Below are 16,014 nucleotides of genomic sequence, written 5' to 3'. Positions count from 1 at the left end.
TCTTTGTATCCTGGCGAGCCTGCTGCCTCTGCTGGTGGGAAAAAGCCTGTCACCGCAAAGCGACTGTCACGTCACCGTCAGACGCGGGGCCTGCTGTTCCGCCCTCAGCCACTAGTAGGCGACGGACTGTCACGCCGCCCTCGGGCTCGGGGCATGCTGTCCGGGCCTCGGCCACCAGGAGGCGCCGGACTGACATCGCCGTCGAACTCGGGGCCTGCTGTTCCTGCCTGGGTCACTGGGAGACGCCGTGGTTCACACCCAAGTGATCGCGGCAACAGTGAAAGGGCTTCTGCGCAGACATCTAGTGGACGCAGACTCCGCTCCTGTCAGTCATGAAGGGGTTGGTGCATCATCATCGGGTTTGGTCCTGGGAGCGGTCCTGATGACATCAGCAGGCCGGGAGCCTGTGAGAGATGACCTGATCCCTCAAATACTTTGGGACTGGGCTTGCAAGCCGCCGGATATAGTCTTGGTTTCCCCAGTGTGCTAGTTGTTATTTGCTATCTTTGATTCTGACCTCTGCCTTGATTCTGACTCTGCTACCGCCTAACAATTCTGTACCTCTGCTGTCCTCCTGGTTTATGACTCTGACCTTGGCCTGAATTTGACTCTGCTATTGCCTGCCGTTTTTTGTACCTTTGCTGCCCGCCTGGTTAAGACTCGGATTCCCGACTACGCTTTTGGTCCCGTTTTCTAACCCCTCTCTGGCGACCGTCCTGCTCTGGCCGCTGCTCATATTCAGACAGCGCCCCCTGGGCTCTGCTGTAAATCCAGATCCCTGTATAGGGGTAAAGGGTATCGGGGTTGCTCGGGGTGCTGTCTAACTGCAGCCCAGACTTGCAGACGGACATTACAGCGACGAAAGGACCGAAACTGCTGCTTCGGAGGTGGCTGACGGGGTTTGGACTGGGGAAGGGAAGAACTTGTGTCCCTAGTGGCGTCCTTAATAATCTGGTCCAGCAGGGAGCCGAAAAGACTATTATTTCTAATACTCAAGGATTCCACAATAGCAGGGATTGTACCAGACAGCACTGACACATAGCAAATGTAGTAAAAAAAAAAAAAAAAAATTCAAACTATAGGCCTGAAATTTTAATTTCTACAGTAGGAAAAACCTTTGGTTTTCTAAGAGATACCTTCCTGGAGTGTCTCAAAAAAATTACCTCATAGCCCAATTTCAATATGGGTTTATGAGGGATTGGTCCTGTCAGATTAATCTGATGAGATTCTATGAAGAGGTAAGTTGCAGTCTAAGTAAGATGCAGGGTAACCCTGTGGAGATCCTATATCTGGACTTTTCAAACTTGTTCCCCTTTTATAAACCAACCTTTCATATGGCACCGATTCACACGGACTATGTGTTATTAGGCTAACAACTTACTTTGTTATAGGAAACATAAGGTGGTAATTAATGGAAGACACTGACTGGGTTAAGGGGGTTTTACACATAGCAATATCGCTAAAGCATCACCGATTTGGTGATGCAGCAGCGATATCGCTATGTGTGATACTTACCTCCGACCGGCTCCCCCGCTGTCTGTCGCTGATCGCGCAGCTCCATTTCTCGTCAGGCGCTTCCTGCTGGCGCCGACGAGCGACACATGGACGCAGACGGGAGGACGTCAGGATCACTGCATGTGAAAGGTAAGTAACGACCGCTGTACCGCTGCTGCATCGCTGTGAGATCTGCCTGTGTGGCAGCTCACTAGCGACCATTTAGCAATGCACCAGCGATCCTGACCGGGTCGTATCGTGGTCGGGATCGCTGGTGCATCGTTAAATGTAAAGGGGCCTTTACAGTCAACAGTGGCCCCACGGGGGTCAGTATTGGGCCCTGCTTCCCCTTAATATATTCATTAATGTCCAGATAGCGGACATACAGAGTAGCATTTCAATATATGTATGCTCGACTAATCTGTGAAAGGTAAACAACACCAGGACTTATTCATAATATGAATAATCACCACTATGATTGAGCACTATGCAGTAGCATATATTATAATGGCTGTATAACAAGCCATGTATGAGTAAACACTTTACTAAGCCCATACTGCTATATGTCCGATTATGTGTTTTGCATTTCTCTGGTATACATCATTTGTAGGATTTATAGTTTATTTTTTACATTCCTGCATTTTTGAATTGTGTATCGGTTCTCTCATTTCAATTTATTTCACTAACATTTAAAGGCAATCTGTCAGCAGGATTTTGCTATGTAATCTGAGGACAGCATGAGGTAGGGGTTAAAATGCATAATTCAGTGATGTGTCACTTTTCAAGTTGTGTGCAGTGGTTTACTTACAGTGAAGGTTTTATCATTGCTGTGACTATCAGGCACACAGGCACTCATCCGACTACGCCCCCTCCTGTGATAAGCATCTCACTGTCTAAAGAATAGATACCTAAAAGGCCTGGTTTTCGAGGGGTTAGCTCTCAGCAATGCTGCATTCTAAATCTAAGAATTCTAATTGTATCACAACTGCTACACCCAGTAAACTAAGTGATACATCGTTGGATTCAGGGTCTCTTTTCCTACTTCATCCTGCTGTTACATGAGTAGCAACAACCTGGTGACAGATTCCCTTTAAATGAAAAATTGTGAAATAGTGGCACTAGATAACTATAGCACTAATAGTATGATTAATTGCATCAATCAGTTCAACCAAAATGCTTACAGGAAAATGGCAAAGCAAAATATAAGCATTTTATTTGAGGTCAGTATAACTGGATGTTATTTTAGAAAATCCATATCTGTGTTATTTTTTTCATCTACGGAAATTGATATCAATAAGAATCTGTACTTTTTGTACTTTTGGTCTCTGTGCATAAAAAAAAAAAAAAAAGAGCTAACGATGTAAAGATTTAATCAAACTCTTTACAGGGGTATTGCCAAAAACCGCTTATCTTGCAACGAGATTTTCTGTCAGAAAATTTGGAAATATACATGTAAGCGAACCTGTCACCAGCTGTGGCAGATATAAGTTACAGCCACCACCTTTCAGGGCTGATATAATGCTGTATTATCTGCCCCAATCCGACCTGTAAGAGTAGAAAAATAACTTTTATTATACTCACCTGCGGGGATTACAGGTCGGGTTGGGGGCTTATCTACAGCATTAGAGAATGCTGTATATCAGCCCTGAACGGTGGTAGCCGTAATTTATATCGGCAAAATCTGGTGACAGGTCCCCTTTAACTTCTACACACAGCAAAATAGAGGGAAAAAAGGTTCAATTTTCATGGTTAGTAGAAAGTTAGACTCCCATTACCAACGAATTAAATGAGGCATCTTAGGCTGGTTTCACACTAGCGTTTGATTGCGCAGCGCATCGTGCGCACACGCAATGTTCCCCTATCTTTATCATGGTGATCGCAGGGTCTTGCGAATGTATGCACTCATCAGCGTTTAGCGTGCGCTGCGCATTTTACAGGTGTGCGCCCAGACGCGCTGAACGCTACATGTTGCATTTTTGTTCTGCCTACATACTTAAAAAAAATTACGCGCGCACGTGTGCGCTCGATGTGCGCCCAAAAATAGCATTACAGCCTATGTGATCGCTGACGAGCGCTTGGCACCGCGCACGTCAGCGCCTTGTGCGCGCATGCGCTTTGAGTAAACAATGTCTAGACACTTGTCTAAAACTCCCCCTAAACAAGCAACGTTGTTTGGGAGGAGAGTAGATAAAAGAAGGTGTCTTCAGGGTCACACAATTACTCTACAGACAGCCTTGCAGAGAGCAGACAAAAGCCCAGAAGAGCCTTCCAAGTGTGGATTCAAGCTTCAGGAGCCAAAATGTGAGTATTCTTCAACATAATGTCTGTGTGTCCTGTACAATTTTATAATGTACTAATGTTTATTTTGTTTTCATTTCAGCATGTCTTCTTCTGGATCGGTCTATTCGCCATCTCGGCAAGAACTGGCCCAAGCTGATCGTGAGGTGACAATCTTGCTGCCTTTGGGTAAGTATAGCTGCCTCTAGAAGAGTGTTTTCATTTTTGATTTCTTTACAGACATCGGATACAGGCAGTGAAGATGGAGTGCGGGAGCGGTCTGAGCGGGAGCAGTCTGAGTGGGAGCAGCATAGTCAAGTTGTGGCGAGGAGACGCAATGTGAGTATATAATGTGCCTTTTTTTTTTTCTATCTTTATTTTCATCTTTTATCTTGCTTCTTCTCTGTTTCTTTTTCTATCTTTTTCATTCTCCAAAATTACAAACATTCAATATATTTCTTTTTTTTCTAGGTTCCACAACGGGATGACGAAGAAGTCTACATCGACAACGAGCACCTGATCCACCTCGTTGTGGAGCGTATCCCGTTGTGGGACAGCCGTGACCAGCAGTACAAAGACACAGTGGTGACCCGGCAGCTCTGGAATGAGGTGGCCGCAAATATGATGGATGGCTGGGAGAGCGCCTCTGCAGCTTCCAAAAGGGCGTTCAGTAAGTATAAAGATGCTCTGTGATACTGCATTGATTTCTGGTCCTGATGGTGCTGGTGTTTTTTTGGCAAGATCTATTCTTGCATTAACACCACCAATGCCATGTGGCACACTGATTGATTTTGGTCTTGCATTAAAAACACCAATGCCATGTGGCACACTGTGATTGATTTTGGTCTTCAACTGCTGCATTGATTTCTGGTCTTAATGGTGCTGGTGCTTTTATGGCAAGATATATTCTTGCATTGAAAACACCAATGCCATGTGGCACACTGTGATTGATTTTGGTCTTCAACTGCTGCATTGATTTCTGGTCCTGATGGTGCTGGTGTTTTTTTGGCAAGATATATTGTACTGAAAAGTTCAATCTGTTGTGTGTGCCGATATTTAAGTTGCCTTAAGTGCATTTTATAATGTTCTTTATTTTTTTTTTCACAACAGTGAACAAAATACGCACACGTTGGCGCTCGATGAAGGGCCGCTTCAACACTGATGCTCGTGCTGAGGGACAGGTTCGGAGTGGTTCAGCGGCAAGGCGCAGAAGAAAGTACCGCTACTATCGAGAGTTGGCTTTCCTGAGACCGGTCCTTGCCAACAGAGCGTAAGTTTTTTTTTTTGTTTTCTTATTACTATGTGCTTTTCAATTCAACAGGTGATGCTTCTTGTAAATACATGATACTAATGTTTTCTGTTATGAATGAGTCCACCGGAGGAGGAAAAAACAAAAACACAAGCTAAGTCCAGAAAACCGGAGAGGTTGGTAGCTAGCGGATTGCAGACCCCTGATCCTATTCACCACAACTAACAGTAGCCGTGGGGGGTTCCTACGGTGCCCTAGACCCCTCGTCACAGCCGGAGAGCTAAATAAGCCTAAAGAAAGAAAGGGGAAATCTAAACTGCCCCAGAGCAGACCCCAAAGCAATAGACAGCCCCCAAGATGTATTGTCGGTGAAAAGCAGATGAAAACACAAACACAGATAGAGACAGGCTGAGCAAATGATGGGGCCCAACTAACTAGATAGGAAAGGACAGAAAAGATGCTGGCTGCAATCACACAAAAAACCCTGCCAAAAATAATGTCCAACACGTCTGATAGAAAAGGCCCTGAAGTCACTAGACTTCAAAATCACTATATCAGCACTCAGGTATATTCTGAAGACAAAGCAAAGAGATCAACTGATCAGAGACAAAAATGGAGTTCATCCCGTCCCAACCAGGGCAGGCTGAACACAAACACTAAGTAAACAGACAAAATCTCATGCAAAAATAGCAGAGCAAAAACTTAGCTTTTAGTAGACAGGAGCTAAACTGGATGCCAGAGCTCTGAGCAGAAAGGATCACCAGCGACCCTGCAGGGCGTCGGCTGCCTTATATCCACTCAAATTCCGGATGTCCAATCACACTCCACCTGTTCAGATGACAGGTTCTTCCCATCCAGATCAATTTCACTACCTCCTTTCACCAGCAGAGGGAGTTCATCAGACATCAGAGGTGAAGGAGAAAATGAACTCATAACAGTTTTCCCTTTCTTTCCACAGCACTTGGAGCAGCACCCTGCAACCTGTCCCGGGAGCGGTTCTTCATTGATCAACCTCGGACCCGTCCCAGCCATCCGACAGCCAGGAAGCATCTTGCAGGTCAGCAACACAGACAGCTGGTGACCAAAAAGCTGGTCCATCAGGTGTTCCCCTGTCCCAGGTCTCTGTCACTGGTTATGCGGGCACTACCCGCCAGCGGCAGAGGGCCCCGGACAGGCCTGTCATGCCCGAGTTCATGCACTTGAGCGAGGCCTTTCAGGCCAGCCTCAAGGCGCTGTCCGCCAGAATGGAAAGCGGTTTTTCCCTGATGGAACGTGGTTTTAACCACATGGAACACCGCTTCCACTCTGTCGACCAGCGCCTTGACCATCTGGAGGTCGACCTCAACAGATTGACGCACCATTTTTTCAGTAAAATTGAACAGGGCATGGCGGAACACCTTAGTCCTGAGCAACAGCTAAGTGTGTTACAGGCCTGCAACACTGCTTACTTGCAGGCTATGCAGCAGAATCGGTATGTTCAGCAGTCAGTGGTGTCATTTCCAACAGTTCCACCGCTGACTCGCTTTACCACACTACGGACTTCTGCTGCATACCACTGCATGGCCACCTGCATTCCCAGCGAAGCCGGACACCACTGCACAACCCCAAGTCTGAGTGCTGCTGGACACTCCTCCGCCACCACCACTATGTCAAGCGCTGCTCCTGTATGGAGCACCACCACTGCCATAGCACCACCAGCTTGGAGCCAAACCACCACAGAACCTGCTTGAGCCACTGACACCACCAGTCAACACCAAAGGAGCACCGCCAGCACTCCTCAGCAACAGAGCACCGCCAGCACTCCTCAGCAACAGAGCACCGCCAGCACTCCTCAGCAACAGAGCACCGCCAGCACTCCTCAGCAACAGAGCACCGCCAGCACTCCTCAGCAACAGAGCACCGCCAGCACTCCTCAGCAACAGAGCACCGCCAGCACTCCTCAGCAACAGAGCACCGCCAGCACTCCTCAGCAACAGAGCACCGCCAGCACTCCTCAGCAACAGAGCACCGCCAGCACTCCTCAGCAACAGAGCACCGCCAGCACTCCTCAGCAACAGAGCACCGCCAGCATTCATCAGCAACAGAGCACCGCCAGCACTCCTAAGCAACAGAACACCGCCAGCACTCATCAGCAAAAGAGCACCGCCAGCACTCATCAGCAAAAGAGCACCACCACCACTCCTCCTCGGAGTCCCCAAAGACAGCCTGAGATCCCAGACAGGCAGCCTCCTGCTCGGAGCACCGACCCAACTTTCTCCCCTTCTAGGAGCACCGCCACTGCCACTTGCAGCAGCACCGCCACCACAGAGCAGCAAAGTGGGGATCCGCATTCCCTTTTTTACAGGGCAACGCCACAGTCCACCATCACCAGGCGGTCAACAAAAGTAAGGCGTTCACAGGCTGCCAGTCGGTCCGGGCAGGATATTCCTGCGCCAAAGAAAAAGAAAAAATACTTTGTTCGTCCATCCACCCTCTCCTCCTAATGTCTCTCAACATGCCTCCTTGTCCATTCCAGAGCTCCCTTCCCCTTCTCATAGAACCCCTTCCTCAACCTCCAGTCGTTCCTCGTCTCTCCACACACCCAAAGTATCCCAAACGTCATTCGTAATAAAATATTTTTTTTTTTTTGGTACAAAATAAATGTGCACTTGTGCTTTCACAAAATCTGGATTGGTTACTGTGTCTATCGCCAACTACACACACTGCGCCGTTCCAACACTGCCCCGTACACGTGTTTTTGCCACCAGATATCTCCATTACTGACATGTTTCTTGTGTCAGTCTTGGAGATATGTGTTGTCAACCAAACCAATCTACATGACTTGTCTTTTCCACAGCAATCTCTACATTCTTGTAATATTGCACGGTTCCCCAACTCCAGTCCTCATGGGCCACCAACAGATCATGTTGTATGGAATCCTCTTTTTATTTCATTACAACCTGCTCTGTAGGTGGACCTTGAGGAGTGGAGTTGGGGAACCTTGCTGTATCCAGTCTGTGCAATATTACACGAATGTAGAGAGTTAACTACTCAGGAGTATTAGTGAATTCATGATGCACAAAACACAGCATCATAAATTCACTGATACACCTGGCTACTTGCTAATGGTATTGGGAGTGTAAAAACTGAGAATGCACTCAGTACAGGTATCAAAACAGTTTTTTTATTAACATACCAACAACATGCAATACATTTTTTTTTACAACATTTGCTCTTGCCATTCCACCTGTCCGACATCGGAGTTGAAGTAGGCCGCAAATTGGTCCCTCATTTGGCCAACTTCAACGGATGACCTGAGAGGGTGCTGTGTAAATACTGGCAAAGGATGAGGAGCAACATCATCAAGATCAAAGTTCAGGTGCTCTCGAGAAATTACAAAATTACGCAAAACAACACAGGCCTTGACCACCTCATCCACTGTTTCCAGTTTAAGATTAATAGCTGTGCCAAGAATGCGCCATCTCGATACAAGTATACCAAAAGCACACTCTACAGTTCTCCTGTCCCTGGTCAGCCTGTAATTAAAAATTCTTTTTTGTAGGTCCAACTCCCGGCTGGAGTAGGGTTTGAGGAGGTTTTGGCACATCTGGAACACTTCATCACCAACCATTACAAATGGCTGTGGCGGACCTTCGGTGTTGGGAAGAGGACGTGGCATGGGGAAATCGAAGTTGTTGCCATACAACCTCCTGCCCATGTCCGTTGTCTTAAAAGCCTGGGAGTCATTCTCACGGCCAAATGCACCAATGTCTACTGCAATAAACTTACAGTCTGCATCCGCAATGGCCATCAGTACAGTAGAAAAGTACTTTTTGTAGTTATAGAACTCAGAGCCAGTTCTTTTGGGCTTGATAATCCGGATGTGTTTCCCATCCACCGCTCCTTAACAGTTTGGGAAATTGCATACAGTCCAGAATCTTTCGGCGATTTCCAACCACTTTGCTGCAGTGGGCATGAGCATGAATTCGGGACAAAGAACGTTCCACAAAGCCCGACAGGTGTCCGCTACAATTCCAGACAACGTGGAGATTCCAATCCGGTACTGGAAGTGCAGTGACGAGAGGGTGTCTCCAGTAGCCAGGAAATGGAACACAAAGAAAACAATTAATATTTGTGTATACGTAATTTTTTTTACACACGTTTAATTAAAAAAACAAACAAAAAAAAAAATTCTGCAGCCTTTGGTTTATGAAAACTACGTAACCTTAATGTGACCAGGAGCCGTTCCTCAGGAGCAATCGCACGCCGGAGCTGCGTGTCCTGTCTCCGGATGACTTCTTTTACCCGACCAAGCAAATAGTGAAAGGTTTCTTGGGTCATCCGGGTATAATACGTAAATTTCTCCGGGTTTCCCTGTAGCTCGCTGTAGAGGGTGTGGTACGCTCCACGGCTCTCCCGGAGTTCAATAATGGGATGTATCCACATACGCCGCTGCTGCCGTCTTCGCTGCCTCTCTCTCTCCCTCTGTTCATGGCAAGCAACTGCATAAGCCTGAGCCGTCCTCATGTCCAGATCCAAGTCAAAGTAAAAGCTCTTCCAGCGCAGATCCATGTTTCTCAAGTCAAATGCAAGCAAATCTGAAGAATTCAGCTGTAAAAAGGGGCTAGATAAAGAATTTCCATAAGACACGCCCACTGATGTCCCATTGCTTGAGTGTGTTGCAAGAATTTTCCAAAGATTTTTTCTCTAGTTTATTGCGCATAAAAAATGCAAACGCATGAAAAACGCATAAAAACGCTGCGATTTTTGGTAGTTATGCGCACAATAATGCTACAAAAAACGCAGCGTTTACAAGCGTTTGTATGCGCTTTTCACATGCATTTCATGTGCGCTCCTAACGCAGCGCAAAAAAACGCTAGTGTGAAACTAGCCTTAGGGTGTGTGCACACGCTGCGGATTCTGCAGTGCATAACCTATGTAAAAAGAAACGCAGTGCCCACGGTGCGGAATTTTTCGCGTGGTTTTGCTGTGGTTTTAAATCCGCAGCATGTCAATTCTTTGTGCGGATTCCGTAGCAGTTTGGCACCCGTATCATGACAGATGTCAAACCGCAGGGGAAAATCGCAGGCCAATCCGCAGAAAATCCACAGATAACCCGCAGGTCTTTTAACCTGCAGATTTAGTCAAATCCGCGCGGAAAATTCCGCAGCTGAATCCACAGCGTGTGCACACAGCCTAACAATTTACAAAGCTCCAGGTATGACTATTCAGCATGTAATTAATGCATTGTTGAAAAAAAAAAAAAAAACAGTTGTGACTGAAAGTTTTCAGAGTGTGATTTATTATCAATTTACCAATAGTGGAGCATAAATTGACAAAAGGCACTAATAATTTTATATTTGTTAATTTTTGTTAAGGTGGAATTTGGTTAAAGCAAATGAATGAGTGGCCTATGGGGTGGCATTGGCTAGGCGAATCCAGTGTGTATGCGCTCCAAGTATTGGGTATAACAGTGTGTGGGAGCTAGAACTATTAGGATATGTGCACACATTCAGCATTTGCAACAGAATAATCTGCTGCAAATACTGATGTGTTGGCAAGAAAAAAAAACCCTAAATACATGGTTTTTGACTGTTTTTCAATATGTTTTTCCCTTTCATTTGTAATGGTGAAACCTGCAAGGAAAAAATAAGCAACATGAGATTTTAAGGCTATGTGCACACAGTGCGTATTCTGCTTTGGAATTTTCCGCGCAGATTTTACTAAATCCGCAGATCAAATCACCTGCATTTTTTCTGCGGATTTAGTGCATTTTTTGTGTGGTTTTACTGCATGCTTTGTGCGGTTTTCTAACTGCGGATTTTTAGAATGGAACAGGTGGAAAACTGCAGCAAAACCGCACAAAACTGACTTGCTGCTTTTTTGATTCCGCACCAAATCTGCGCAGAAAAAAACGCAGCATGTGCACTGCGGATTTTGTTTTACATAGCCTTTAATGCTACTGTACATCACATGCAGTTCTGCTGCGAATCCGCAGGGCCAAATTCACTGTCGATCCGCAGCAGAATCCGCACCGTGTGCACATAGCCTAAGGGTATGTGCACACGTTGCAGATTTGCCTGCAGAATTTTCTGCACAGAATCTGCCCCTCTTGGCAGAAAATGCAGGTAAAATATTTTTGAGGATTATTATCCAAATTGAATGGTTTTAATGTGTTTCTGTGTTTTCACATGGCCTAGATTCATGAACATGTGCTGCTGTATTCTTTTTGTCTATATTGTGCAGTTTTTGCAGCTTGCACGTGTTCACATTAGGAGGTGCTGGTCGGTTCTTTTTTTTTTTTTCTCTATTTAGTTGCTGGATGCTAGCTGCCTCCAGTCTGATCTTGCACCCCTCCCATTGGCCTTGCAGGTGGCCACAATCAGCTCTACCTGCCCATAAATTGTAGGCTTAGCCCGGTAGTGACGTTTGTCCAAAATTGTAGGCTGGCGGCCCAGAAGTGGCTTATGTACGGTACAGCAGGGACCCATCAGGGGAGGTCACCTTGCCATGGTTGATGGGCTTACATGAATTGGCCAATTTGTGCACTAAGAACCTTCATTTTCATCTTACTGTAAGTTTTAAAAAAAAATTTTCAAATGGCCTAGATTCATGCACATGTGCTGCTGTATTCTTTTTGTCTAGATAGATAGCTCTAGACAGAAAGATATGGGATAGATAGACAGATCTATAGATAGATAGATAGACATGCAGACGCCGGGACTGAGATGTAGCAGAGCCTGATATCCAGACGCCAGGAGGGCGAGTATGATGTCTTCTGCTCCCCCTCCCCCACCGGCTTTGTCGTATGACTCGTATATAAGCCGAGAGGGGTGTTTTCAGCACAAAAAATGTGCTGAAAATCTCAGCTTATACACGAGTATATACGGTATGTATATTCTGAAATAAGTATGTTGGTGCTGAGACTTAAGGAGGGGAGGGCAACTGTATACAATGATGATATGTAACAGTTTTTCCGTGTATTGTAAATGTTTCAGTGTATAAAAATGTATAGATTTACCTCCAACTAGAGTATTTTCTCTCATATCCTTCTGCCACCAAGCCTTCCTCTGCAGACACCACCTTCATCCTTTGCCAAGCTGGACAAGTGATGATACGATCAACTCTTCGGCCCCAGGCATCATATTGCTGCAAGTGTGGTTGATTCAGCTCACATTCACGTCCAAGGGAGTCAATCTCATCAACTAAACGCTGTCCAAAACGTTCCAGATCTTGGCTAGCTTCTTTCAATACCTAAAAAAAAAAAAAAAAAAAAAAATCTGCATAAAAATAGATAAATGGATTTAAGCAGCCTAAGTTTTCATTCCATCAATAGAGCAGTCTTCTAGAAAAAAGTTAATTATGGTAACTTTCCATTGGGTGAAATTAGGGTAAGAGGAAAAAAAAAGCTAGATTGTCATTACAGTCATCATGAGTATGATTAGCATTGCACAATATATCTTTCTTTAACCCCTCAACGACCAGAGGTATTTTTGTGTTTTCGTTTTTTGCTCCCCTTCTTCCCAGAGCCATAACTTTTATAATTTTTGGTCAAGATTGCCATGTGAGGTCTTGTTTTTTGCGGGGCAAGTTGCACTTATGAGCGACAATGTTGATTCAAACATATCGGGTACTGAAAAACGGAAAAAAAAATTCCAAGTGCTGTGAAATTGCAAGAAAAGTAATTACACAATTTTTTTTTTTACCATGTTCACTAAATGATAAAACTGACCTGCCATTATGATTTTCCAGGTCATTACGAGTTCACTGACATCAAACATGTCTAGGTTCTTTTTTACTTAAGTTGTAAATAAAAATTCCACCGGAGCCCACACCAAACAGGGGGGAGTCCGACATTGGCATACTATTATGCCCAATGTTGGAAAGGGGTCAATGTTATGCATTCATCCAGGAGAGTAACATTCTATTTCGACAATAGATTTTCCGACATCTTCATTGCTGCAGTGGATGTAGGTGTAACTTTCTTGGGACAGCTTCCTCCCTTTTTTTTTTTTTTTTGCTTGTCCTACATACAATACCAGGGCACTGAAGCTAGACTAATGTCCCATAATATCACATCAACAAGTTATACACTTTTGGATCCTGGAAAAAGCTCTGCTCCACTCACGGTTGAATTGATAGATTAATTAGAATTAAAGACTATGAATAAATTCATTAGAGGAACAGAAATAACAGTTTGCATACCACAGGAGGAAGATGTCTCTTGAGGTAACCCTGAAGAAGAGAATCCTCTAGAAACTGGTTCCCCAATCGAGGCTGATCTTGGAAAAAGTTTCCAATCAATGCACGAGAAAAGGGAATTTTCAATTCTTCCAAGACGGATTGAGGCTGGATGTCTTCATGACTCACAGCAGGCGATACAATGCTCTTACTACTCAAGTAGCAAACAGGCTGGTACTGTATGTGGCGGCACAAGATCTTACCGGACTGTTGTGCCAACAGGAGGTTGAATAATTTCATCCTGAAATGCAAAGTAAATTAGTGAAGCAAGCAAACAGAATCTAAATATATAAGGTTAAGGGTAGGTTCACATCAATACAGTTCTCTTCCTCAAACACTGCATTGGTGTTTCTGTCAGCATCATCCAAAACTGATCTCCGACAGAAGCCCCAACAAAGCCATTCACTTGAATAACACAGTCACTGTGGACACTGTCTGGACTTAATCCTGCTAGTGTTCATCTTTTTCAGACACGCACAAAAACCTTGTTTTCCATATTTTTGTGCATGTCTGAAAAATATGAATACTGCCAGAATGGTGGCTAAGCAGTGTCCAGTGAATCCATCGTTCCTGTCAGAATAGTGTTTTAGAGACTCCAATAGAAACCCTGACATAGTGCTCAACGAAGAGAATATTAGATTATTTCCAACACATTTACGGTACATGTTGTATAAAAACCACACAAGTGAGAAACACATGGCTCCTACTCTGGGAAAAAAATCTGCCAACACTAAACCTGTCAAACATGAATTCATTATTTAATATAAAGTTTATAAAAATGTCAAAAAGATAATGAAATATCCCACAAACAAGAGGGAATGGCAGCAGGATCTTCCAAAGACAAGTATGAGCATTTTCTTTATCTCTGCTTGGAAGATTGAACTTTTTACCTTATGACACCTCCACTGAAGGCACACTCATGATCTCCATGCAGGCACCACTTTAGTAGCAGTGCAATTGGCAATTTGCAGCATCACATCTCTGTGGTCTCAGGTACCACATTTTGCCCACATTTCCTTCACCGGCTGACCTTCATGGGCAGCATGTATTGGACACTGGCTGTATGATCTCAGCCAGATGTTTGACTCTGAAACACTGTGGCATTTCAGAGAAAAACATACTTTAGAAGCCTCCAAGGACTTCCCTGTGACTCGTCTCCAGTGGTGTGCGCCCCTCCTGTCCTCCATTTAGCTTTATCCATTTGTAGGGAGGTTGAACTGATGGACAGATCTGCCTGTAGTAAGAGGCAGAGGGGTGGCGCAGTGTAGGTACAAAAGCGCTGAGATAAAGAGAAAGGGTGCCGTGTAGTAGTTTGACCATTAGAGGGCAGTGGGGAGTGTAGGAGTGGGACTGTGTAACTGCCATTGGTCAAAGAAACTGTCAGGTGATAGTGGGCCGAACTACCAGGACTGGGAGTATAAGAGGCTGAGCGAAGGTTCTGGAAGGTCCAGTCAGCCAGGGGAGCTCACTAGTAAGGTGGTTCTGCTGTAGAGAGAGAGACGGTAGAAAGTGTTAGGCGTCGGATTCCGGACACTGCACAGCGGGAATCCAGAGCCAGACATCCAGCGGTCGGATCTGATTGGTCCTTTCCAGGGTACTGGAAGGTCCCGGAAGCGCATGGCTATAAAAAGCCCGCATGGCGGCTCGGCCATTCGCTAGTGTAGCATATTATGCTGTGTGTGTATGGTGATGGATGCATGGACTGGTGTCTGACTTATTATGAAACCCCTTCCCTTGGATAATACGATGGTGACTGTGTGTTGGGTTAGTCAGCTACAGGTTGTGGCAAGCTACATGCCACAGTGCGATCCACGCCTACACTAGCGTCCGTCGGTGCCCGGTTAATGCCATCGTAGGGCGCAGGTTTGTCCATGGCAAAAAATTTTATTTAGTGGATTGGAAGGGTCACGGGCCTGAGGCTCGAACCTGGGAGCCGGTGGAGAATATCCACGCACCGCTCTTGATCGCGGCTTTTGAGTGCAGTGAAGCGCAGAGGGGAGGGGGCCTTAGGAGGGGGGTAATGTTAGGCGTCGGATTCCTGACACTGCACAGTGGGAATCCAGAGCCAGACATCCAGCGGTCTCCCATTTTCCTCCGACCGCTCCGGGTGCTGCTCAGCAATCACGGCGAGCCAGGTGTGTTACTCAGACTTGCTCTGACAGCCTGGATGTTGCTGCCACCTCTGGTGCAGCAATGGTAGCGCATCCTGATCTGCTGGGAACCGCTCCAGAGGCTAAGTCCTTATGCTGTGCTACTGGGCATGCCCGCAAGGTGACCTCTCACTGGAGAGCAGGGGTCACATGCTCAGGTCCTGCGTCGGATCTGATTGGTCCTTTCCAGGGTACTGGAAGGTCCCGGAAGCGCATTGCTATAAAAAGCCCGCATGGCGGCTCGGCCATGCGCTAGTGTAGCATATTATGCTGTGTGTATGGTGATGGATGCATGGACTGGTGTCTGACTTATTATGAAACCCCTTCCCTTGGATAATACGATTGGTGACTGTGTGTTGGGTTAGTCAGCTCCAGGTTGTGGCAAGCTACACGCCACAGTGCGATCCACGCCTACACTAGCGTCCGTCAGTGCCCGGTTCTCGGCGCCGACGCTTGCGGCTTTAGTTGCCGCTGCGCTGCATTACCAGCAGCTATTGGTGTTCGCGGCTGCGACGCCACACGCCGGCTCCTGTGACGTTAACAGGGCCACCGCCTTTGCATATATTTCTGCCAAGCGACTCTGTGTCTGAACAGAGCCGGTCCTAGCGTACGGGTGACGTCAAC

At 45.9% G+C, this 16,014-nt stretch overlaps 1 protein-coding gene across 2 annotated transcripts in view; it reads right to left on the bottom strand.

Annotated features, from left to right (window-relative positions):
- LOC141057944 (acyl-CoA dehydrogenase family member 11-like) overlaps positions 1–16,014 on the bottom strand; it is a 221,252-nt gene that overhangs the window by 153,933 nt on the left and 51,305 nt on the right. For both annotated transcript variants that reach the window (XM_073554061.1, XM_073554062.1), the window contains exons 2-3: positions 13,205–13,481; positions 12,021–12,253 (exon numbers count right to left, since the gene is read on the bottom strand). In XM_073554061.1, the coding sequence (XP_073410162.1) occupies positions 12,021–12,253; positions 13,205–13,481 (510 nt within the window). The remainder of the gene's footprint in view (positions 1–12,020; positions 12,254–13,204; positions 13,482–16,014) is intronic.

This window comes from Dendrobates tinctorius, unplaced genomic scaffold, assembly GCF_039654945.1.
Source record: "Dendrobates tinctorius isolate UK_male_01 unplaced genomic scaffold, ASM3965494v1 ptg000206l, whole genome shotgun sequence".
Taxonomy (NCBI): domain Eukaryota; kingdom Metazoa; phylum Chordata; class Amphibia; order Anura; family Dendrobatidae; genus Dendrobates; species Dendrobates tinctorius.
This window is presented reverse-complemented; position numbering and strand designations above follow the sequence as displayed.